Below are 23010 nucleotides of genomic sequence, written 5' to 3'. Positions count from 1 at the left end.
AGCATTGTTTATCGTTATATTGATTTTAGTGACGTCCATTTTTCAATTGACGAACCAGTACTAGATATTGGTAGGTATATTACTAGTAGTATTCCGTGGTTGGATCAATATTAATTTTGTAAAACTTTCCGTCTACCTGAATACATACTTAAACTATTAGACCTATTGACGTGGGCTTTCCGCAACCGACCCATTTCTGGCTGGGTGAAAATATATTCCAACTAGATGATGCCCGCGACTACGTCCGCGTGGATTTAGGTTTTTGAAAATCCCGTGAGAACTCTTTGATTTTCCGGGATAAAAAGTAGCCTATGTAACAGAATATTTTGTAAATCCAACCATCCATACTAACATTATAAATGCGAAAGTGTGTCTGTCTGTCTGCTAGCTTTTCACGGCCCAACAGTTTAACTGATTTTGATGAAATTTGGTACAGAGTTAGCTTACATCCCTGGGATTCCTGGGAAGGTCCGAAAGGTCGGCGCGTTCAAACTCGACCCGCTGCACTACTGTCGTACCCACTCGACCTAGCACAAGCTTTCGCTTAGTCGGAGGGGAAAAGAGGAATTAATCATGATTTCATGATAAATATGGTTAATATTTGAAAAAAAATCTTTGTCCCCAGGGCATGGCGTTCACCATCGAGGAGCGGCAGGCGATGGGCATCCACGGACTGCTGCCCCCCAGGGTGAAGAGCCAGCAGGAGCAGGCGCAGCTGTGCAAGCTGTCCATCGACCGCTACGAAGACCCGCTCAACAAATACATCTACCTCATGGGACTGCTTGTGAGTATAACCTTCAATTTTACGTACCTACCTAATTTTATAACCTTTAAATTTCCCTATCCAATTTTAATATTGGTACCAAGTCAAGAGTGAATAGGCATCGTCTAGACAAGTGCGCTCTATGTTAGGCTTTCCACCAGACCGATTGCAGCCAAGCGCTAGTCTATGAATTAAAAAACCCGTCATCAACATCATCGTCAATCGACTGACGTCAGGGTTCACCGAGATGAAAATGAAGTGATTCATACTCAAGGGTCTCCAACAAATTCCTCGCATTAGATCTTCGCACATCACTTTTCAAATAAATCAAGGGCATCGCAACAACAACTACTTGTTCTACAAAATATTTTTAAATTCTTATAAACATGTGGACAGTTATAAATAATTAACTACTAGATGATCCCGCGACTTCATCCGCGTGGATTTAGGTTTTTTAAAAATCCCGTGGGAACTTTTTAATTTTCCAGAGAAAAAAGTAAAATGTAGCCTATGTCCTTCCCCGGAAGGTAAGCTAACTCTGTACCAAATTTCATTAAAATCTGCTAAACTGTTCGACCGTGAAAAGCTAGCAGACAGACACACTTTCGCATTTGTAATGTTAGTATGGATACAGATTGCGGGCGATATTGTAAGCGTTTCAAAGATGTTTACTGATTTGCTGTAGAGATGTCCGATAATATCTAATAATATGCCTTTTAAAATAACACGATAAGATAAATAATATAACCTAAATAGTAAATCAATACAATTGCTAATTAATGCTTGTCGTAGAGGCTATGGCCGTTAAAAGTCCTATACAATGACGACGACGGACCGACGATATAAAAAGGCTGGCAGGAAGTGGCTGAATGAGGAAGGCTGAGGACTGGGTGTGGTGGCGCTCATTAGGGAAGGCCTATGTCCAATAGTGGACATTCACAGGCTACCAAATCCCTACTAAAGACAGTTTCCAGTAGTGAAAATCTATCTATTCTAAACACTCAACCTATACTTTTATTTCCAGGACCGTAACGAGCACCTATTCTACCGCTTCGTGAGTGAAAACGTGGCAGAAATGATGCCAATAGTGTACACGCCGACCGTCGGCCTGGCCTGCCAGAAATACGGGCTGGTGTACCGACGCCCGCGCGGCCTGTTCATTACCATCAACGACAAGGGACACGTTTACGACATCCTCAAGAACTGGTTAGTTTTTATGGGTTGCTTGACTGTAGGTACCTAAGCAGTGTATTCTTGAACATCGCAACTACATAGGATAACATTGCTCAGACTCAGTCCAAGAGGTCACGTTTCCTTTTAGTAGTGAGATCCGCTGACAATTTTCTTATTCGGTAAGTCACTAGCTCAGAAAACAAGATGGATCTATTCTACCACTTGTGGGTAAATACCCACGTCTGTTGGTTTTCTGTGTTTATATGACTCTGCTATGCGGACGCATAGCTCATTTGTGTTGCAAAGCAACCTATGCTATGCGTAGCGTAAAATAGCTAGCGAGCTACTTTAGCTGTGCGCTCATTTTAGTCAACGCATTGTCGTTCGACGCTGAAGTGTTGTTTATGAATAGGTTTTCTGTACCCTGTGTGTTCGAGCGCACTATGAGACCTCATAGCAAGGAACATAATATTTACTCTTGCCTCATAGTATCGTTTGTGAATAATGTATTGGGTGTAATTCCTTATGTCTTTCTTTTATTTTAACCAGCATTACTTGTTCTTATTTACGTTATCATGAATAGGTAAGTATAATACCTATAGGAGATACTCCTATAATTATATTACCTATTATATTATAATAGGTATTATAATTATATTCTATATTATATTATAATAGGTAATATCATTAAGAAGGTAGGCTATAGGCACGTATAGGTACATACTACATACATCTTTATGATGATCGCAAGTTACTTATTTTGCAATTCCTTATTTTTTGCTGTCAGCGCACGAGATGTCATTTGTACCTAACTTACGTACCTACGTATTCAGTTAATTGTACCTATGGAGGTACTTTTTATTGTATTCTTCTAATGTGCCTACCTAATGAAGGAAAAAACTTGAGAACTTAATCCTTTAGATTATTATGTTGATGGGCGTGGCATTTTGATATAGTTTATTTTTAAACATTTTGGATGTTTTATGGCGTATAAACGTAGGTATGCAGTAGCTACAGATATTATCTAGGAAATAATAAACGGAGGTACGGGGTATAGATTCTTCCTCATAAGAGAACATAATTAAAATCATGTGTCACATATTGATTATCTATGCAAAAGGCAAAAGTGACTCTCCAAGCAATGCCCTAGGTCTCTGTTTTATAGCAGTTATAATCTATGCCCTTGGTGATCATTCTTAAAACATTTTGTCTGCAGGCCGGAAACAGACGTGCGAGCCATCGTGGTGACGGACGGTGAGCGCATCCTCGGCCTGGGCGACTTGGGCGCCTGCGGGATGGGCATCCCCGTGGGCAAGCTGGCGCTCTACACCGCGCTGGCGGGCATCAAGCCGCACCAGTGCCTGCCCATCACACTCGGTGAGTACCACAGCTTGTCACTAGTGCCACACCGTGACGGGAGGTGGGTGACCTAGGCGCTTGTGGGATAGACATCCCCAAGTGGGCATGCTGACGTTCTACACTATGCTGCGTACTCCGTGAGTATAATATTATTCAGATAAATGTACATCATATTATCATCCTCCGAGGATCGCTGCTGAACATTGGACTTTCCCAAAGAACGCTACCACACCTTGTTCTTAGCTTTCCTCATCCAGCAAATTCCGCTACCGTGTATGCAAATTGTAGGAGTACTGGAGACTATCGATGCTATTGTATTTTACCAAATACTTATGGGAAGAATTATGTCCACAATGAGCACGTTGAGCAGGCGTCCCGGTGGATTGCAGGACTAGGCTGGATGCACCAATCTGCTGCTCGATGCACCAGCCTCTGTGCTATTTACTACAGTAAATATTTTTTAAAGTTATTTTGAAATAAATCTGATGGTTATAGCGCCATTTTTTGCTCACCAAAACCCCGTTCATTAATAAGCAGAGAGATAACTCAGGCAGGTAAATTTAATTCCGAATCGTAACCTGCTCTAAATACCGTAAGGAAACGGTTTGTCGGTATCCTCCTAGACGTCTGTCAGCGCTGTACAACAACTCCACGGCACAAAGCTCAGCTGATTTTGATGTTGACTTATTGTTTTCTGTTGTCAGACGTGGGCACCAACAGTCAGACGATGCTGGACGACCCGCTGTACATCGGGCTCCGTCAGCGACGCGTCCGCGGCGAGGCCTACGACGAGTTCATCGACGAGTTCATGCAGGCCGTGGTGCGCCGCTTCGGACAGAACTGCCTCATCCAGTTTGAGGACTTCGCCAACGCTAACGCCTTCAGGCTGCTGGAGAAGTACCGTGGCAAGTGAGTATTGCTTTTTTGTTCGATGACAAGTCAGCCATTGACAATGGACCTATAAATATTGGCCATTGATTGTGATTTCATTTGTCCACTAAATTGATAAAATTCGTCTGGAGCTTTTTTATTTACAAACTCACTAGTTAACTCTTTACTGCGAACTCACCCGGTGGTAAGTGATGATTGAAGCTAAGATGGAAGCGATATCGCACCGAAACGCTAAATTACTTGACTGCACTGTAGAAGCAGGAAATACGGTAGGTACATACTGCTGAGTTGTTGTGACGCAATGACCACATTGTAGTCGATGGCGGACTTTACGGCGCATTAAAAATTCTGACAAAAACTCGGGCGCAAAAACGCACTGTCATTTTCACTCAATTTTAAAGATAACCTGCCTAGGCATATTTTTGAAAAAAAACAGTTTTTCTTTTTGTAGTGTTCCTAAAACATTTTCATTCCTCTTATGTTACCTACTTTCGGTGTTTACAGTTGGTTTGGTTTTATCGTAGGTATTGCACCTTCAACGACGACATCCAGGGCACAGCGTCAGTGGCCGTGGCCGGGCTACTGGCCAGTCTGCGCGTCACCGGCAAGAGGTTGTCCGACAACGTCATAGTTTTCCAAGGAGCGGGAGAGGTAAGACTTGACAATAACCTTGGATGAGTTAGTTATATAATAAGAATACCTACAATTCAGAGCGTCCCAGCTATCCCCTCCACGTTTAGGGGACCACGTTCAGCGCTAGACTTACGTGCCGCGACTTATAGTAACGTTGTTATTATTATGACATTTATGGTCTTTCAGACAAATAACACCGTTTCTTAAACTCGATCTCATCGACAGATTACAGTATCACTATCGACTTATTTTCACTTTCAATCCAGCGAATACGGGAGAAGATAAATCATTTACTGATGATTTATTCTCGATGAATATTCGCTTTATTATTTCAACACTGATCAGGCTACTCCAAGGTAACTCCAAGGTAAACAAGGTATAGGTAGGTCTGATGTACGTATCCAGATGTACGCGAATGGTTAGAATAGAATAGAATATATTTTTACTCAAGTAAACTTTTACAAGTGCTTTTGAATCGTCAACTAGTTTAATTTACCACTGGTTCGGAATGCCGGTTGAGATGACAATCGGGGTGGGGACGCCCCGCACACCTGCACAGCCCCCGCGCTAACCCGGTACGGGCAAGTGCGGATGGCGTGCGGGTGTGCAAGGCGTCCCCCAGCCTCATACCCCGATTGCCATGTCAACCTGTCACGGACTTATATCTATTTCATTACAAAATTATTCCATCAGTATGGCCGTGTCGTAACTTGAAAGAAAAGCTACAATGTTAGATGATTAGACTTTGTTTCGTTCTAGGCATCTCTGGGTATCGCGGAACTGTGCGTGATGGCGATGAAGGCTGAAGGCACACCAGAGCCAGAAGCCCGTGCTCGCATCTGGATGGTGGATTCCAAGGGCCTCATTGTGAAGAACAGGCCGGAGGGTGGACTCAATGAACATAAGGAGAAGTTCGCAAAGGACTGTCCTCCTATCCGCACCCTTGCCGAAGTTGTCAATGTCGCCAAGCCTTCTGTACTTATTGGTAAGTGTTTATTAGTTTTTTTTACAATCGAGGACGGTAAACATCACTATCCCGAGGAGGACTCACTTTAAAACGTTTACTTACTGCTAATATGATTGATTTTTGCTGAATAGGTAGTTATTCGCTTCACTCCGTTGTCATAGACAGACAGTTTAATTTGTTTATTCTATTATGATCCACATGACAGTCCACCACCATTGGCCTTAGCACGAAGTTGTTGGTTGAAGCTAACAAACTCAGTCAAATTGATCTTCTCTGGGTGCAATAGCGTCCAAGGACTTTTAGTAAATTAGTTGAAGGTAGTATGGTTTGTAAAAGCTGCTCTTCTTTAGGGGTCAACACTCATATTTTACTGCCTATCAGGTAGCAAGGTTGCTAATGCGGATTTAAAGGGTGTAATAATGCGAATGTCTCCTACAGGTGCAGCGGCAATCCGCGGTGCATTCACGCCGGAGATCCTGCGTGCGATGGGCGAAAACAACGACAGACCAGTCATCTTCGCGCTGTCCAACCCCACCAGCAAGGCCGAGTGCACCGCCGAGGAGGCTTACTCCAACACTGACGTAAGAGTTTTTGACATTATTCTCCTTTCAGCTTTCATACTTCTCTGGAAAGGCGCGATTCGCATCTGAAGTGTTAGTAAGGATTTTAATAACTCCGTTCCGTTCGTCGATTCTCTGTCATGCTATAATAAGGATCACTTATGACCAGTTAGCGAGAAAATAAAACACGTCAACCAGCTAAATTACACATCCCATTTAAGTTGAGCGGCTGTAAAAGCAAAGTCGGCATTTTGTCGCTTTTGAGCGTGCTGCAGACTTTCTGTCACGAATATCTTTTGATTTGATTGATTCTAAGGAGGCTATGATGAACAATATGGCACCAAATGACTCTTCATTAACTCACGATAAGTATTATGGAAGTTGATATAAAAATCCAAGTCGCCGTCATCAATGCAAGGTCACGGATTGAACTAATTATAGATTAGTCATTTTCTCTTTCCTGTCTTTCGTGAAGATCGTGGTTCTAGCAAGATACCAGTCTTGAATAGATCGGTGTTTTCTTACATTGGTACCGGTGACCATTTTAGCGCGAGAAATGGCTGATTAGTAATTAAGTATTGTCTAAAATATGATTTTGTGTTTAGGAACGCGCGATCTTCGCGTCCGGCTCGCCGTTCCCCGATTACCGCACAAAGGACGGTCGCGTGCTGAGACCCGGACAGGGCAACAACGCGTACATCTTCCCCGGACTGGCGCTCGGCATACTCTGCGCCGGACTCGTGGACATCTCTGAGGACTTCATGTTGCTCGCTGCTGAGGTGAGTCTCAGTTGGAAGGGAAGCACAGAGAATTCAACCTCAAGAGTACGCATATACAATACGCGTAAAATGTTGGCGGGAGACAGGGGAGAATGCTTCGTTGGAATTGGTGGACTCAAAAGTCATGAAATCAAGACAATGTGCTTAATGAGCGTACCGAACGGGCATGGGTTCACTTTTATGCTAAGCAACTGCCTAAGCTTGGCGATCGGGGGTGTCCAGCTATTAGGCGTCTATAGGTGGTGGTCTGTGGGGAAAAGACATGCTGAGGATACCTCAGTGCAATGCCTCACGAGCTACTTGAAGGTTTATGGCGTGTGCGGTGTAAGTTGCATTTGCATACATGCATTGGTTGACATCATGACTGCGAAGTTGTGTCTTTCTCTTTACCATTAATCGGAAAGCTAGCGTTGTTAGATGGAAGCATTTACCTTTCGCGTTCTTTTTCATTTATATTTAAAATGACCGCCAAACAGCAGGTTATTGAGGCCGCCATCTTTTTGCTAGGTGTTTCAGAGTACCAAGAAATTAGTGTTCGAGGCTTATATCATGTGCAAACTGCAAGTGATAAAGTTTCAAGCTAGCTAGCTCATTTAAAGGTTATGATTGTAGCAGTCTATGACGTATATACATACATAGACTGCTACAATCATAACCCTTCCTTTTGACTTTGCCATACTCGGGTAAAAAAGGCAACTTAAATTTATCGCAAATGGAGACCACCACATGTGTTCTCTGGATTTTAATTAAACAGTAAATGAAATAAAATTGTAAGATATTTTCAGGCTCTCGCAGACATCGTGTCCCAGGAGAATCTCGACCAAGGAAGCTTGTACCCACCTCTCGAAGATATTCAGGAGTGCTCAGTTAAAATCGCCAAGAGGGTCGTCGAACAGGCATACAAAACTGGTATAAATTTCATTCTTCCCTTTTTTTCTCATTTATTTTAAATATATAAAAGAAAAAGGTGACTGACTGACTGATCTGTCAACGCACAGCTCAAACTACTGGACGGATCCGTCTGAAATTTGGAATGCAGATAGCTATTATGATGTAGGCATCCGCTAAGAAAGGATTTTTGAAAATTCAACTCCTAAGGGGGTGAAATAGGGTTTGAAATTTTGTAGTCCACGCGGACGAAGTCGCGAGCATAAGCTAGTTTTAAATATAAAAGAAAAAGGTGACTGACTGACTGATCTATCAACGCACAGCTCAAAATACTGGACGGATTGGACTGAAACTTGGCATGCAGATAGCTATTATGACGTAGGCATCCGCTAAGAAAGGATTTATGAAAATTTAACCCCTAAGGGGGTGAAATAGGGGTTTGATATTTGTGTAGTCCACGCGGACGAAGTCGCGAGCATAAGCCAGTTTATTTTAAAGTTTTACCCTATTCAGGAACTGTTTGCTTGGTAATGAGATTTTACATGTCAGCCAACGTTGATAGAATTCGAGATTGAAACATGATAACAGTAGAATAAAATAGACCTAAAGTTCCTTTAACTCCGCAAAATTTCCGCTAGGAGCGCTAGCTGTAGAAGTATGGACGTATATTTGAGCTTAAAACAAGGCCATAAAGGTCCATTTTACTTAAACGGTAAAGTGTGTCGATGCTCGAGCTGTGTTCTTAGTCTGAGATGTAAAATCTCATACTAAGCAGTAAGCACACAGCTGCTGGTCGGTTGCGGAAAAACTGCATTATTACAATCTCAATGGTTGTGATTGGCTAAATTTATGGTATTCTTGTTGCAACAATGCATTGTAGCCAATAGTGAGCGAGCGTCAACCAAACTTCGTGACATTGTAGCTGTCATTCTATTGCAATCGAGCCATCGTATCTAACAGTTTTAGTGACGAAGCTTATCCTTTAATCCACTACCAAGTTTTCTTTACTAAAAAAGTTCCACGTGTGTTGTTCCAGGCAAGGCCTCAGTCCAGCCGCAGCCACTCGACACGGAAGCCTTCATCCGCGCACAGATGTACGACTACGGCTACTCGCCCGCTCTGCCGCCCGTCTACTCGTGGCCCGAAGACGCGCCTAGAGTACAGGTCATGTAGACTGTGCCTACCTATCGCCAAAGAGTATACTAACGTTTTAGCGCTCCTCGTCCCGTTACCCTGGTACATGCATTCTAATACTGGCACGTCACGAAACTTGAAATTGCGCAATAATCTTTAAAAAGGACTAAGTACTGCGCAGTTTCTGAGAAAGAGTGGGTGGGGCCTTTTCAGCACCTGCGCAGTAGCGATGGGAAGTTGTTGCCAAAAAACAATCAAATCGATTGTTTAATTGTTATTAAACCTTTTTAAATTACGATTGCGGAGCGCACGGTCTGGAAAGAATAAATCGAAAATCTAACTCAATTTCGCAATTTTGCATACGATTTCCGATTCATTCGTCCCAGGCCCGCGCGCTAAGTACCAATTGAACAATCGAAAACAATCGATTATACTATCGAATAATAACAACAATCGAATAATTCGATTGTTTTTCGAATGAATCGTCCACCACTAATGCGCTTTTTCAACTTTCGTGACGCGTATGACATGTGAGATGCCAAGGTGTTCAAATATGGTTAGGTCCTAAAATATGCAAAAACATTAATTATAATCAAACTATAACTGTCGAGATATTAAATCGCGAATGAATATTTTTATTAAAAATAGATTTGGAGTTTTGCAGAAATGATATGATATGAGAATCTAAGGATGCGGACTATAATACCTAAACGCTGCTATTGCTGGAAGGCTTTTGAAAGAAATATGAGAATTTGAATTTATTTAGTTGTTACTATTAATTTATTACCTTTATTGATAGAAAAAAAAACGATAAAAAATAAGTGATAACAGCGAGTATCTAATGTTCTTAAAAGTGAATAAGCGAGGATTTTATTTTTATTTATTACTTAATAATTAAAAATGTTACTCAATTTAACATGTGTACCTACCTATTTAAAAGTTACCAAGGCTTAAAGGGTAAAATACTATTGTAGCTGCAAACTAAACAAAAATGTGGAATGATACCAAGAACCAAAATCATATTCATATTTCGTAGTGCATTTTATTTGACTTAAAGTTATAATTATAACCATTAATATTATGAATTCAAGAAATTTTAATAAGTATGTAAAATGTAATGAAGAAAAGACTTGGCAGTAGAGCAGTGCCAAGTTGTGACGCTGAATCTATTATTGTGATATGACGTGATATATTTTTTACCTAAGTATTTTATTCAATGGTTTTTTTATTCGAATCAAAAAAGAAAGCACGTCAAATTTTAATATATTGCGACGTGTATGTAGGTTTATATTTGTATGTAAGTGGCTATGAAGAATATTGTAAAGAAAACATTGTGGAAAAAATAATCCATGTTTAAAATGTACTGACAAAAATACTGACTGATACTACAAATCAGACTGCTTGAGCTATGCCTATATCTAAAGGAGGACAACAAAAAACATTCCAATTTTTCCAAATTGTGTGTTGTCTCACTTTACTAATGAATATTTTTTAATTTTTATATGCAAACAAAAAAAAATATTTCATAGCAGGGAGTGTATTATATGTGGTAGGCACCTATAGAACGCGATAGGTCGAGATAGCAATCGGGGAGGGAACGCCCCGCACACCCGCACAGCCCCAGTTCGGGCGAGCGCGGGTGACGTGCGGGTGTGCGGGGCGGTCCCCCGCCTCACACCCGATAGTCATCTCGACCTGTCGCGGACTACTTTTATTGAAGAATTTAGAAAATTAACGAGCAGAAAATACGTTAAACATTGGAGTTTCTTTATTTATATTTTTTTGTTTTAACTTATTAATGAAATTAACATTTATTTATTTTGTATCGAATAATTTCAACAGAGGTGAACGTTGTATGTTACGTAGCAAAAATGTTATATTTATTTAATTGAAAAAAACAATACATATTTATTTGTAAAACAATGAAAATAAAATGTCTTGAAATGCAAATTGTCTTTTTACTTGTCTCACAACGCTCTTTCCATTGAAAGGGCTTTGGAAAATTGAACTTTAAACGTTATAGGTTCACGCAGCTAGAGCGGGGTGGCCACACTGACCTCTATCTTTACATAGTATAAAATAAAGTCTCTTCCCGCTGTCTGTATCTATGAACGCGTAGATCTTTAAACTACGCAACGGATTTTAATGCGGTTTTCACCAATAGGTAGAGTGATTCAAGAGGAAGGTTTATAGCTATAGTTTAATTCTCAAAAAATTAGAGATCCCTAGAGAAATTGAAATAAACCCTGACACACGGGGGTGTGACTCAACGGGAATAATCCATGTGAAATGTAAATTAGGTCGAAAAAAATTCCTCTCATTTGAATTTCCGAGGCAATGACACCTCAATGACACCACATTAGTAATCTACATTGCACCCATGCGAAGCCGAGGCGGGTCGCTAGTTTTGTATTATTTTTCATCCATTTCAATGGGGCCAATGTATTCAGACGAAGTGGAGTCGAGAAGTCTTTAGCACGTTTGGACTTTAGGTGCACAACGCCAAAAACGCTAAATGGGAAAATTTAATTTTTCGGTACTTTTTTATTCGGATTTTACTTAAACAAAATATGAAACAAGCATAAAGGCAAAAACGAAAAATACCAAATTCACGTAGTTTGAGCGAGGTATTCTTGAATTTTAAGAATCTGCTGCACCTTCAAAATTTATGACATCCCTATTATTTTGTAGTTGTTTAGTATACATGGAACTAGGTGCTATAACGTGACAGGACGAGACGGAGATGGCAATCGGGGTATGAGGCGGGGGTCACACCCTGCACACCCGCACGTCACCCGCGCTATACCGCTGACAGACGCGCGCTATGATTGGCCGAGATATTTTCGCGTCATTCAAAAATAAGATTTCTGCGCAGGTACATCGGCGAAACTTATAACAGTGGTATTACTCTACGGAATTCAAAAATAAAAGAGGAGAAAGATTTTTTTCACAGACCAACAGTCTTTATTCAAGTAATTAATTAAGTTTATTTTATAAATACAAATTGAGAAGTACCGATTCACAACAAAATAAATCTATATTACGCAGTTCAAATCATATTATCACTTATCACTTCATAACAAATGTACATGTATGTATAGTGCGGCCGGTCGCGGTCCGGGCCTGTCACGGTCCGGGCCGGTCCGGGCCGGGCGGGAGCGGAGCGGAGCGGGCGGGCGCGGCGCCTCACCTGCTCAGCGAGTGCGAGCGCTCCCGCGAGCCTGAACTCTCACCGTTGCAGCGCGTGCGGTCACTGCCTGCAAAACAATACATTATATTAATAAACTTTTCAAAATAGATAACGGAAATGATATCCTGCTCAATCATTTTTTAATCATAGAAATTACTGATGATTCCCTCAGTTATTCTACATCTGATAATCCTAAATGTCAAAATCGAATCTTTGAGAGCAACCGCTGAGTTTCCTGCTGGTTCTTAGTCCAATGAATCAACCAGTGGTAGATCATTTAACGATTCAAAAGCACTTGTACAAGTTTATTTGTGTAAAGAATCTTTCTATTTCTATTCATGTCTTTCAACTTTTTAAAGCAATATAAACGAGACAAGATGGGACATCAGAAAAGCTCTCTAGTGGGTATTTGAACAAAATACGATACTCCTAACGTCGATTTTGTCTGAATATGAAGAAAATTCATGTGCTTTTATGTGAAAGTTTATCAAAGTCAGTCTTATAATGTAACAGAAATAGATCTGTTGAAGTCATCGCCTCTCAAACTTAAGCAAATAATTATTGTGAGCTCGCCAAGAAATAACATAATTGTAAATATGAGAATCAAATTATGATAGTAGTATGATGAACTAAATGAATGAATTGATGAACAAACAAGTGATATGAGTGTGACAATGACTACATGCTTTTATTTATCCAATGTTTCAAACTTTAGATGAAGTTTCATTCATATTATTGTTACACTCAACGATAAGGCCACTTTCGGCGACAAAAAACACATGGTTAATTATTTTCGATTAACACTATTAACAAGCGAAGTTTTATATTCACACCGACAGTAAAGAAACATAAACTCAACATGTTGCACCATGTGTTGTGAAAGGGAATTAATATAAAAGATGACGGAAGCTGTAGCAAAGTAAAACAGGCCTGACCTAAGGAACGACGGCCTTGTAAACTGGAATCCTATAACAAACAACCTTTATCACACACTGGCGAGTTCGAAACACCATCATTTGTTTTATAGCAACACACTTTCGTAAACAAGACTTACACTGGAATTCATAGTAAAGATACTTTAGAGGACGATTCAATTCTAAGCTCCAAAGCTTAAGAGCTTTGGCGCATGGTTGCCTATCGGTTATTCTACAGGATATACATACTTTGGAGAGTGTGCTAAGGAACTATTTTGATCTAGTGCGCTATTTTTCTATCTGCACATCTACACAGTCAAAATTCCTCGGACCAATACGAAGCGATTCGCTTCCTCGTTTTTGGTACGCAATGCTAGAATATGGAATATTCCTTCTAGACAAGCGCGCTCCACCTTGGACTGTATCTTCACCTACTCGTACTTTGGTGTGATAGCATGCCTATTTAGTTTAACAAAAGTTTCATAAATAAAATTTGTTTAGGTTAGATGTATTGATCTATAAGATGTAAAGGAACTGTGCACTATCAAAGTAACTAATGATTCAACTATGTTATGAACACATCTATAAACTAAAATTTTTTTTTGGCGATTACTACTTTTTATATCGGAGTTACTAAATGAAAATGTCATCGCTTTGTTTTAAATGGTTCACGATGCAACAAATCCTGGCGACATGGCACACATGATCTTTTAACCTTTACCTGTTTCCTGATCGGGTGCTACAATCGAACAAATCTGTTAAAACTTTTTGCTTCATAGTTCTAACTCAATTTGTAAACATAATACATAATATAATCATATGCTTGTATAACTGGGTATTTAGTATTGCCCTAAACATATCATTGTTACCCTGAACAATGTAGCTAAGATCCGGAATTTACGCCAATCTTTTTTAAAATGCTGTTTAAAATTTAAATGTAAGCATAATATCCGCCATCTTGAATTTGTCTTGGGGAGCTTATCACGAAAATAAACGTCAATTTTTTTTAAAAATGGATGGCATATTTCTAATGAGTGCCCCAAGAAATCTTGAAAACGACATCCATGTAAATAAATAAATAAAGTCCATTTTCGTCATACCAACACTGTCTCAACTCCACTTCTTTTCATTCTATAACTTTCGACTCGGCATCAACCAGCCATCAACTCAGCGTCCACTAGTTGGTAGTGTTGTCGACCCGTCGTCAACAAGTCGACACTGCATCGCCAACTCAGCACAGCGTCAACTAATCAAATCAGTTTTTATACCAGCCAAAGGAGTCTTGTTGCTTTTGAAATACCTCGGAGACGTTGAGTGGGGTCGTACTCCACCATGCGCACGATGAGTGTTGCCCTGTTGGTACCTCTGCAACGATAGCGGATAGGCGTATGTGGCAGGTGGCTTACCTAGCCTCTGGTGCGCGGGCAGCTTAGTGAAGAAGGGGTGTTTGAGCGCGTCGCGCAGCGTGATGCGCTGCGTGGGGTCGTACTCCAGCATGCGCGCGATCAGGTCGAACAGCTGCCGGTGTTCTTCGCTGTTGCCTTGCAGGTACCTCTGAAGGACAAGGGTATTCATAAGTACTGGTCCACGTTGTTCGCGGGCTTACTATGAACGCAGTAGCGACAATTTCAAACGTCTTGCACCTTTCATTCACTACAAATTGCTAGTTCACTATGCAAAGCTGTCGCGACTATGGGAGACAAATCTAGCGAAATTCACATACCGAATTTTGCTGTAATGAGAAATATGCCCCATATCTGCGCGGTCAAATATAGGAATTTGTCTTTGATTGCTACTCGTCAATGAATGCCGATTGAATGTTTTATTTAACTATAGATACTTAATGATTTTATACTATAGAAGTATTGAGTAGTTTTATGTATAATGATTAGTGGTAAATAAATACAAGCACTTACCGATAATGGTTTACAATTTTCTCTGACGTATCGGCCAGCTGACGATTTCTCGTCCCAGTCTAATTTGCTATGGTAGAAATACTTTGTTCTTGTTTTTCTTGCCATTCTGAAAGAAAGATAAAAAAAATGCAATTCAGGACAATTGTATGACGTAAATTCACGGGATCAGTGTGACTACTTAGTGTGACTAAAAGTCTAGAAATTAAATATCGTGGAATTGAAAATATTGAGAAAAAAACGCCTAATCGTTGCAGCTCCAAGATACGTACAGTACGCGGCCGAAAATAATGTACATCTGCCTTTAGAAGGAGATAGTAGTAGAATTGTAGAGCGTTGTCCTTGTCGTTGAGACCGACAAGTACTGTAAGGAATAACGTTATGCACCGCATCTCAAGATGACCACCGTGAAGTATGTACGAATGTAAACTCGCGCCGCGCTTGTTCATACGGCGCGTAGGAACATAGCGTGAACGCTATGGCACCGCTATCCAATATAACCGATCAGGGGTCTACTGCCTCGAGCATATCGCAGGGCTAACTGGACTGACAACAAAGAGAAGCTCGGGGCGGTTTGTGCAAGCGCACGAACCGTGCACACAACGAGCATCGAACATCTATAGACGCGTCAGTTTCTTTGTGCAAGTGCATGTCGTGAACGCGTATATTATCATGTACAACATGCACGCAAACTGCAAACTACTCGTGGACACATTATGTCCTTTATGTCGCCGTGCACACGGTTCATGCGCGTGCACAAGCGTGGATCAGCTGGTTAAGCCCTGCTGCAGCTCAACATGACCATACGTCGCACGGGGTGTAGTTGGCTCACCTGCAGGGTATGGGCCCCAGGATGCGCTCCATCATGGCGAGGTGTTCACGGTTGTCGTGCGTCTGGAACAGCGTGTTGCCCTGCTGCAGCTCGAACATGATGCAGCCGATTGACCATACGTCGCACGGCTGGGACCATCCCAACTCTGGAATACGACCATAACAAATATATGTACAAGGTATAACGGCGGCATAAACGTGTTAAACGCAACATTTCCCTTTAATTTAGTAATGTACCACTGGATCGAAATATGTTATGAATGTAAGTATTTTAGATCGACATACCACGACCGATACACTGGTATTGCCCATAGGTTATGTCGCGACTTAATCCTACACTTATTTACTTGAAAAGCTAGCAAGACTGGCAGACAGGCACTTTCGCATTTATAATATTCGTATATAGATATAAAGGAAAATAGCCGGAGGTATCAAACTGTGCTTGTGACATTTGAATAAGGGTCATAAATTGGAACTTATGCTCACCTAATATAACCTCAGGCGCTCTGTAATGCCTCGTGGAGACGATTGTGCTGTGGTGCTCGTGGTCGAAGGTGGCGCTGCCGAAGTCGATGAGACGAACATCACTGCGTTTCACGCGCCGCATTTCATGCTTCTGTAGACAATACAAAATTACTTTATTATAAGAAATCACTATCTGTAAAAACATAGAAACACTGAATTCTTCAAATATTCGATTAAGTTATTGACTGGTCCTATTTCACTAATAAATTTTTAAAAGAATTATCTCAATCATAACATTTTTAATTAAGCTGTGATTAAATTTTGTTACTTCTACTTTAATTTTTAGCTCGCACAATATATTGGCATCAACATGTTTGCACGTTTAAGATGTTTTTAATGAACTAACTGATCATCGCAAATTTCGTGAACAGCTGAACCGATTTCGCTAATTCTTTTTTTATAATATTCCTTGAAGTACGAGGATGGTTCTTACGGAGAGAAAAGTTTAAAAAATTTGAATCGACTGATAGGCGGAACGAAGTTCGCCAGGGCAGCTAGTTGATAATAATAATTTATGTCAATCAGTAAGGTTCTCCTTTTATATATTTTTTTCTATAAACAGATAGATAAACATACCTTCTTAAAACTATTATATACACTGACGACCTCGTAGTCGCTGTCCACGAACAGGATGTTCTCGGGCTTGAGGTCGGTGTGCGTGAGCTTGTTGTCGTGCAGGAACAGCACGCTGTACACGAGCTGGTACGCGATGTGCCGCACTTGCTCCAGCGGGTAAGGTTGGTAGTTGTTGTCTTTCTGTAATTGCAACAGAACATACATTAGTTCCAAAATCCATTTATATACACCGTTTTACAGAGACAGCTTGCGGGAGTATGATAGTTGACGTAAAAATTAACCTGCACCTACCTCACTAGCGGCACACCCTATAGTAAATTTTCTTTCTTGTCATTTTTAAACATTATTAAGAAACAGTTATCTCCATAGTTTATGAAACCTATGTCAATGGTCAGTTCAGTTATACAAAGCATAATCCCAGGAGACGCGGGTTCGATTCCTGCCGGTGCGCATTTTTGGACATGTATTTAAAATTATGTAAAACATAATCTATAAAAACGTCTAAAAAATTTCTTTTTACTAGTTTCCCTGAAGAAACGGATAGCATTTTAACCTGTCAATTTAGTTAAGTTTCGAGATTGTGTATGCATAAAAGATACTGATAGCAGTCATACTAGGCTTGGTTAGCGTTACAAAAAAATTACTGAATATTCGCTAAGTTTTTAACAGCTTTGTTATTCAAAAGCCACTAAATCTGCGTGCAAGACTTCTATGAAATCATATCTCAATTAATAGGAAAGTGAAATCTAATTATAGAAATGTTTCAAAACGTACGTTACTCACCAGGAAGTCGAACACACTTTGTCCAAGCATCTCAAATGCAATACACATGTGTCCGTGGTACTCGAACCAGTCTAACATCTTAACACATAAACTGAAAATAAACAGAACAAAATCATTAGTTTTATGTACTCAATGGCTGATGTCTACGACTAAAAAGGCTGGACCGCTGAAGGCACCGTCATAATATTATTTCAATCATTTCGTACGGTGCATATCGTACTAAAGCGGCGCTGCACAGCGCGACGCGGCATGGATTATTTTAACGCGAAGCGACTCGCGGCGTAGCGCTGCTGTAACAAGCCTTTAGCAGCGTGATTTTGGATTTTTGAAAATCTTGGAAACTCTTTGACTTTCCGAGTGAAAAAATATCCTATGTCATCTCCAGGATGCAAACTATCTTCAAATACCAAACTTCGTCAAGATGGGAACAGCGCGGCGGTTAAGCCGTGAAAAAGTAACCGAGTTTCTTTTGCATTTATAATATAAGTAGGTATTTCCTGCAAGAGTTTTAATAAATTCCCGTACGAAATCTTCCTTTGCCCACGTACAGTAAAACATTTTTTTATTCTGCCTAGCCAATCAGGTGTGTTTCAAGACCGTGTCACTTTTTACTCGTTCGCTTAGCCGTTAAGACGCTTCGCTTCTATAATAATACTTATTGAATCAGCCGCTAATCATAACTCAAATACATCCGTCTATTTTTAGATGATCACAAGAATAGAACGTTTCTACTTGTTTTTTTAAGAAAAGGGCCGGACATCGACATTAGTCAGTAAGACGGCCAGTGATTGAGCGAGGAAATGTCTTTTTGCACGTATTGATAACGAATGAGAGATAAAAAGAGTGGCAGTTATCGGGGCGTTCGGTTTTCGGTAGGTATTTTAGTGTTTTGGTTGACACCGGTCGGTTTTTCTGGCTGCGGGCCAGCGGAGCGGCGCGCAGCGGCCGTCGCGGCGTGTAGCGGGAGCAAGGTCACATATTGCCACTAGCGTCAGCCCTGACGTCTTCTGTCCTCACAGAAATATTATCAGTGCGCATTACTTTTGTATACTAACAAGTAAATTAACATTACTGGGCTATCTAGATGTAAGCACATTTTCTAGGTCGCGGTCAAGCGCAAAATTGTCTTCAATAAAAAAATACCGACATCCATTAATATCAGTACAGATATTGTTAACATAAATGTCCGTATATATCTGTTTGTTACTTTTTACGGCTAAGCCGGTAAATCGATGCGGATAAATGTTGGCATAGAGTTAGTTTATGTTATAGGTTATTCAGTGGACGGACATAGAAACCCTACTTATTGCCACGGGATATATTAGACTCACGAGAAAGTCGTAAATCCATGCGGATAAGGTCTGGGCAACAATTTGTGTTATTATAATTGTTCAGATAAAATGATACAGATACTAAATTCAAGTTTGCAATAAGTTATTCTTTTCGCGTACGTTGGCGAAAAAGTCATCATAAAAAGGCAAATAAAAATACTTAATAAGTTTTTACTTCACTTCATTTAAGCTTAAGTAAGAGATCAATTTAATAATTAAATATCTACATCTACTACCTTGAGTTGTGAATTGAGTCTTTTACAATTTTATAAATAAAAACATAAAACACGGAATAACCAACAAATGTGCGCAATTTTTAATTGTTCAATGTCAAACATAAAGTGCCGGAAATAGTTACAATAAAGATAAAGCAGTTACGCGTAGGTACACTCATTTTGTAGCTTTAACAGACGAGCAGAGGTTAAATAAAAGGAAATAAAATAAAAGTGACATAAAGCTGATCACACAGCCTAGTCGGTAGGACGTCTGCCTTCTGATCGGAGCTCGGGGGTTCGATCCCGGGCACGCACCTCTAACTTTTCGGAGCTATGTGCGTTTTTAATAATTAAATATCACTTGCTTTAACGGTGAAGGAAAACATCGTGAGGAAACCTGCATGCCTGAGAGTTCTCCATAATGTTCTCAAAGGTGTGAGAAGTCTACCAATCCGCACAAGGGCAGCGTGGTAGACTATGGCCAAAACCCTCCCCACTATGAGAGAAGATTCGTGCTCTGTAGTGAGCCGGTGATGGGTTGATCATGATGATGATGATAAAGCTGATCGACGACTAGAGAACGAGCTACAAGCCACAATTTTTTTAGAACTGGAAACTTTGCTGAATAAATTACATGATGATGACTTTGATGATGATTATTAACCGTTATCTCCCTAAGATACCATGATCCAAACCTCATAGTAGCTGATCGTTACTCCCTGTGTTGGGGACAATACGCAAAGAAACTTTCAGTTCTTATAAAATAACGAAGGTCTGGCATGCGTTGGCTCTTAGTCCATCTGTATCTGTACTAATAAATAAAATTGAAATGTCAGTCTGTAATATCGAAATAACTACCTCATATTAGGCTCATATGGTTATTTGAACGGTACCATAACTGAATCACACGTTTTTAAAATTTTTGTCTGTATGTGTGTTTGAAAGGGCTAATCTCCGGAACGCCAGAACCTATTTTGAAGGGACTTTCACAGACAAGTAGAGGATTAACCAAGGAGTAACATAGGCTACATTTTAAACCGATTTTCAATAACGGAGGAATTGTGTTTTTCTACCTATATAGTTATATACACCGAAATCTCCGAGATTTCTATACCGATTTGCGTAATTTTTTTAAATCGATAGAGAAACTTTGCAACATTGTCGCATAAAAATTTGGATTCCAACTCTTCAATCCTGGGACTTGACCACCAAAACTGATAGGATTTAGAAAACGTCGGTTATAAATTGATATTGGAGGTACCTACCGAGTAAAGACTATCGTTGAACTCAAGGACCTAACTCCTCAACCCTGATGCTGTAAGGAATTGAATCGTATATCGTGGTGATCCCACGGGATTTTTAAAGAATCATGTGCTTAAATGTTTTTACGAAATTTGGTACTGCGTACCTTGCATCCTGGGGACGGTAGGCTAATTTTTGTCCTGGAAAATGTTCCCATGGGATTTTTAACAACATAAATCCACGCGACGCCGCGGGCATCAGCTAGTAAGCAAAATAAAGTAGAAGTAACACTTTTTCTGTTAGATTTTGTCTACATAATTGTCTTGTCAGAAACGTGACATACTTTATCTTAGACTGGGAATGAGTTAAACATCCTGTTAATTGAACGTTTAATTAAGCTAGTTGGCTGTGACAGTTATAACCTATCCTTGTATGTTTTTTCAATGTTTACTTTGTGTTGTGCTTTAAATAAAATAAATAAATAAAAAAACCTAGGGCTCAAAAGGCGTTGTGGCTTTTCTTCATTGTGGTCACAACGCTTGTGGTCGTACAGCATGATAGCCACCGACACGAATTCCACTGTGTGGTCTTTCTGTGATTGCCACAACGTCGTGAGCGTTTTCATAAGAGCCATAGCACAAATTTCGCGACATGGATGTTTTTTTGCCACAACGCATTGTGAGCTGTTTTTTCGCTCAATGAGCGTTTTCGGTCTTCGAGTTGTAACATATATAATAAATAAAATATACTCACTTTTTACAATCAGGGTCAATGTCAGCTAACTTTTCTAAAACATTAATTTCTAATTTTGCAGCCTCTCTGTACTTCTCAACATTTTTAATTATCTTCAGAGCCATCCTGTGCTCCCTGAAAACACACAAATTGTTCAATTAGTATGGGTCTGTTGACAATAACTCGTTACATAACAATTGTTATACAAATCATGTTTTTTTCCTGGTGGAATCAGTTTCAAAAATAAAGAAAGAATAATTGACTTGTTAGTTTAAGTTTTGTATACAAAGGAACTGGCAAAAATGGCAGCCCTACTATTAAAATGACATATTTTCTTTCCTTTACATATTTTATGAATAGCATAACATATACTATAATATCTGCATAGCATAACATAATGAATATTCATCTAAATATATAAAAGGATTGTCTGACTGACTGATCTATCAACGTACAGCTCAAACTACTGGACGGATCGGGCTGAAATTTGGCATGCAAATAGCTATTATGACGTAGGCATCCGCTAAGAAAGGATTTTTGAAATTTCAACCCCTAAGGGGGTGAAAGAGGGGGGTTGAAATTCGTTTAGTCCACGCGGACGAAGTCGCGAGCATAAGCTACTTTATTCATAATGGGTCCCAATATTAGTCACATTGATTTAAAAAAAAATTGTATCACATATCACATTAAGTATAACAAACAATATTGGAACCCTGTTGGGATTAACAAAACAAATTATCTAATATCTATAATATTACAAGATTAGAGCGAGCTCGAGACAATTCACTATAAGTTTAACTTATAAATTATTATAGTAAATATTTAACTTGAAATATAAAAAATATAAAAATTATAGCTGTAAGGTACCATAAATGTCTATCTCAAAAGTTAACCGTAGTATTAAAAGCAATAAGTTGGACAATAGTCACAATACACAAATAAAGCAAAAAGCGAATTCTTGCTTTTTTTAGGGTACCGTACCCTAAAAAATGCAAGGAAAAACGGAACCCTTATAGGATCACTTTGTTGTCTGTCTGTCTGTCTGTCTGTCTGTCTGTCAAGAAACCTACAGGGTACTTCCCGTTGACCTAGAATCATGAAATTTGGCAGGTGGGTAGATCTTATAGCTGACATTTGGGGAAAAATCTAAAAACCGTGAATTTAGGGTTAGATCACACAAAAAAAAATTGTGGTATGAACTAATAATTAGTATTTTTAACTTTCGACGTGAGTGGCTATATCAAGTGGGGTATCATATGAAAGGTCTTCACCTGTACATCTAAAACAGATTTTTATTTATTTTTATGCATCATAGTTTTTGAATTATCGTGCAAAATGACGAAAAAATACGACTGCAGTACGGAACCCTCATAGCGCGAGCCTGACTCGCACTTGGCCGGTTTTTTTTTATTTCCACGTTTCCCAATAATTAACATTCATGATGTCTAAATGCAGGGAACATTATGAAATATATATAGACCTGTCATTTTAGTTTAGTTTACAGATTGTGTACAACAAAATAGGCCATAATATAGACATTTTTAACGTTTCAAATATCAAGCTAATCGTAAACTAATTCGACGGTATTTGACAATAAAGACTGAAAGCAAA

General features: G+C 39.7%; 2 protein-coding genes across 16 annotated transcripts in view; one reads left to right on the top strand and one right to left on the bottom strand.

Moving 5' to 3' along the window:
- LOC117985725 (NADP-dependent malic enzyme-like) overlaps positions 1 to 11097 on the top strand; it is a 31900-nt gene extending 20803 nt beyond the window's left edge. For both annotated transcript variants that reach the window (XM_034972495.2, XM_034972494.2), the window contains exons 3-12: positions 626 to 784; positions 1788 to 1969; positions 3153 to 3313; positions 4000 to 4204; positions 4711 to 4837; positions 5579 to 5804; positions 6225 to 6367; positions 6952 to 7125; positions 7911 to 8034; positions 9050 to 11097. In XM_034972495.2, coding sequence (XP_034828386.1) covers positions 626 to 784; positions 1788 to 1969; positions 3153 to 3313; positions 4000 to 4204; positions 4711 to 4837; positions 5579 to 5804; positions 6225 to 6367; positions 6952 to 7125; positions 7911 to 8034; positions 9050 to 9186 — 1638 coding nt within the window. In that variant the 3' untranslated portion in view covers positions 9187 to 11097. The remainder of the gene's footprint in view (positions 1 to 625; positions 785 to 1787; positions 1970 to 3152; positions 3314 to 3999; positions 4205 to 4710; positions 4838 to 5578; positions 5805 to 6224; positions 6368 to 6951; positions 7126 to 7910; positions 8035 to 9049) is intronic.
- A 991-nt stretch (positions 11098 to 12088) lies between these two features.
- Doa (Darkener of apricot) overlaps positions 12089 to 23010 on the bottom strand; it is a 57381-nt gene continuing 46459 nt past the window's right edge. For 5 of the 14 annotated variants that reach the window (XM_069501330.1, XM_069501321.1, XM_069501326.1 and 2 more), the window contains 9 exons: positions 21421 to 21534; positions 17871 to 17970; positions 17097 to 17276; positions 16482 to 16611; positions 15997 to 16141; positions 15168 to 15273; positions 14658 to 14805; positions 13973 to 13990; positions 12089 to 12404 (listed from right to left, as the gene is read on the bottom strand). In XM_069501330.1, the coding sequence (XP_069357431.1) occupies positions 12334 to 12404; positions 13973 to 13990; positions 14658 to 14805; positions 15168 to 15273; positions 15997 to 16141; positions 16482 to 16611; positions 17097 to 17276; positions 17871 to 17970; positions 21421 to 21534 (1012 nt within the window). In that variant the 3' untranslated portion in view covers positions 12089 to 12333. Of the gene's footprint in view, positions 12405 to 13272; positions 13304 to 13972; positions 13991 to 14657; positions 14806 to 15167; positions 15274 to 15996; positions 16142 to 16481; positions 16612 to 17096; positions 17277 to 17870; positions 17971 to 21420; positions 21535 to 23010 lie in introns of all 14 variants that reach the window. The other 9 variants (XM_069501331.1, XM_069501324.1, XM_034972485.2 and 6 more) reach the window with 5 other exon arrangements.

The sequence above is a fragment of the Maniola hyperantus genome, chromosome 10 (genome assembly GCF_902806685.2).
Source record: "Maniola hyperantus chromosome 10, iAphHyp1.2, whole genome shotgun sequence".
Taxonomy (NCBI): Eukaryota; Metazoa; Arthropoda; class Insecta; order Lepidoptera; family Nymphalidae; genus Maniola; species Maniola hyperantus.
Note: the sequence above shows the minus strand (reverse complement) of the source record. Positions and strands in the feature narration are given on the sequence as shown.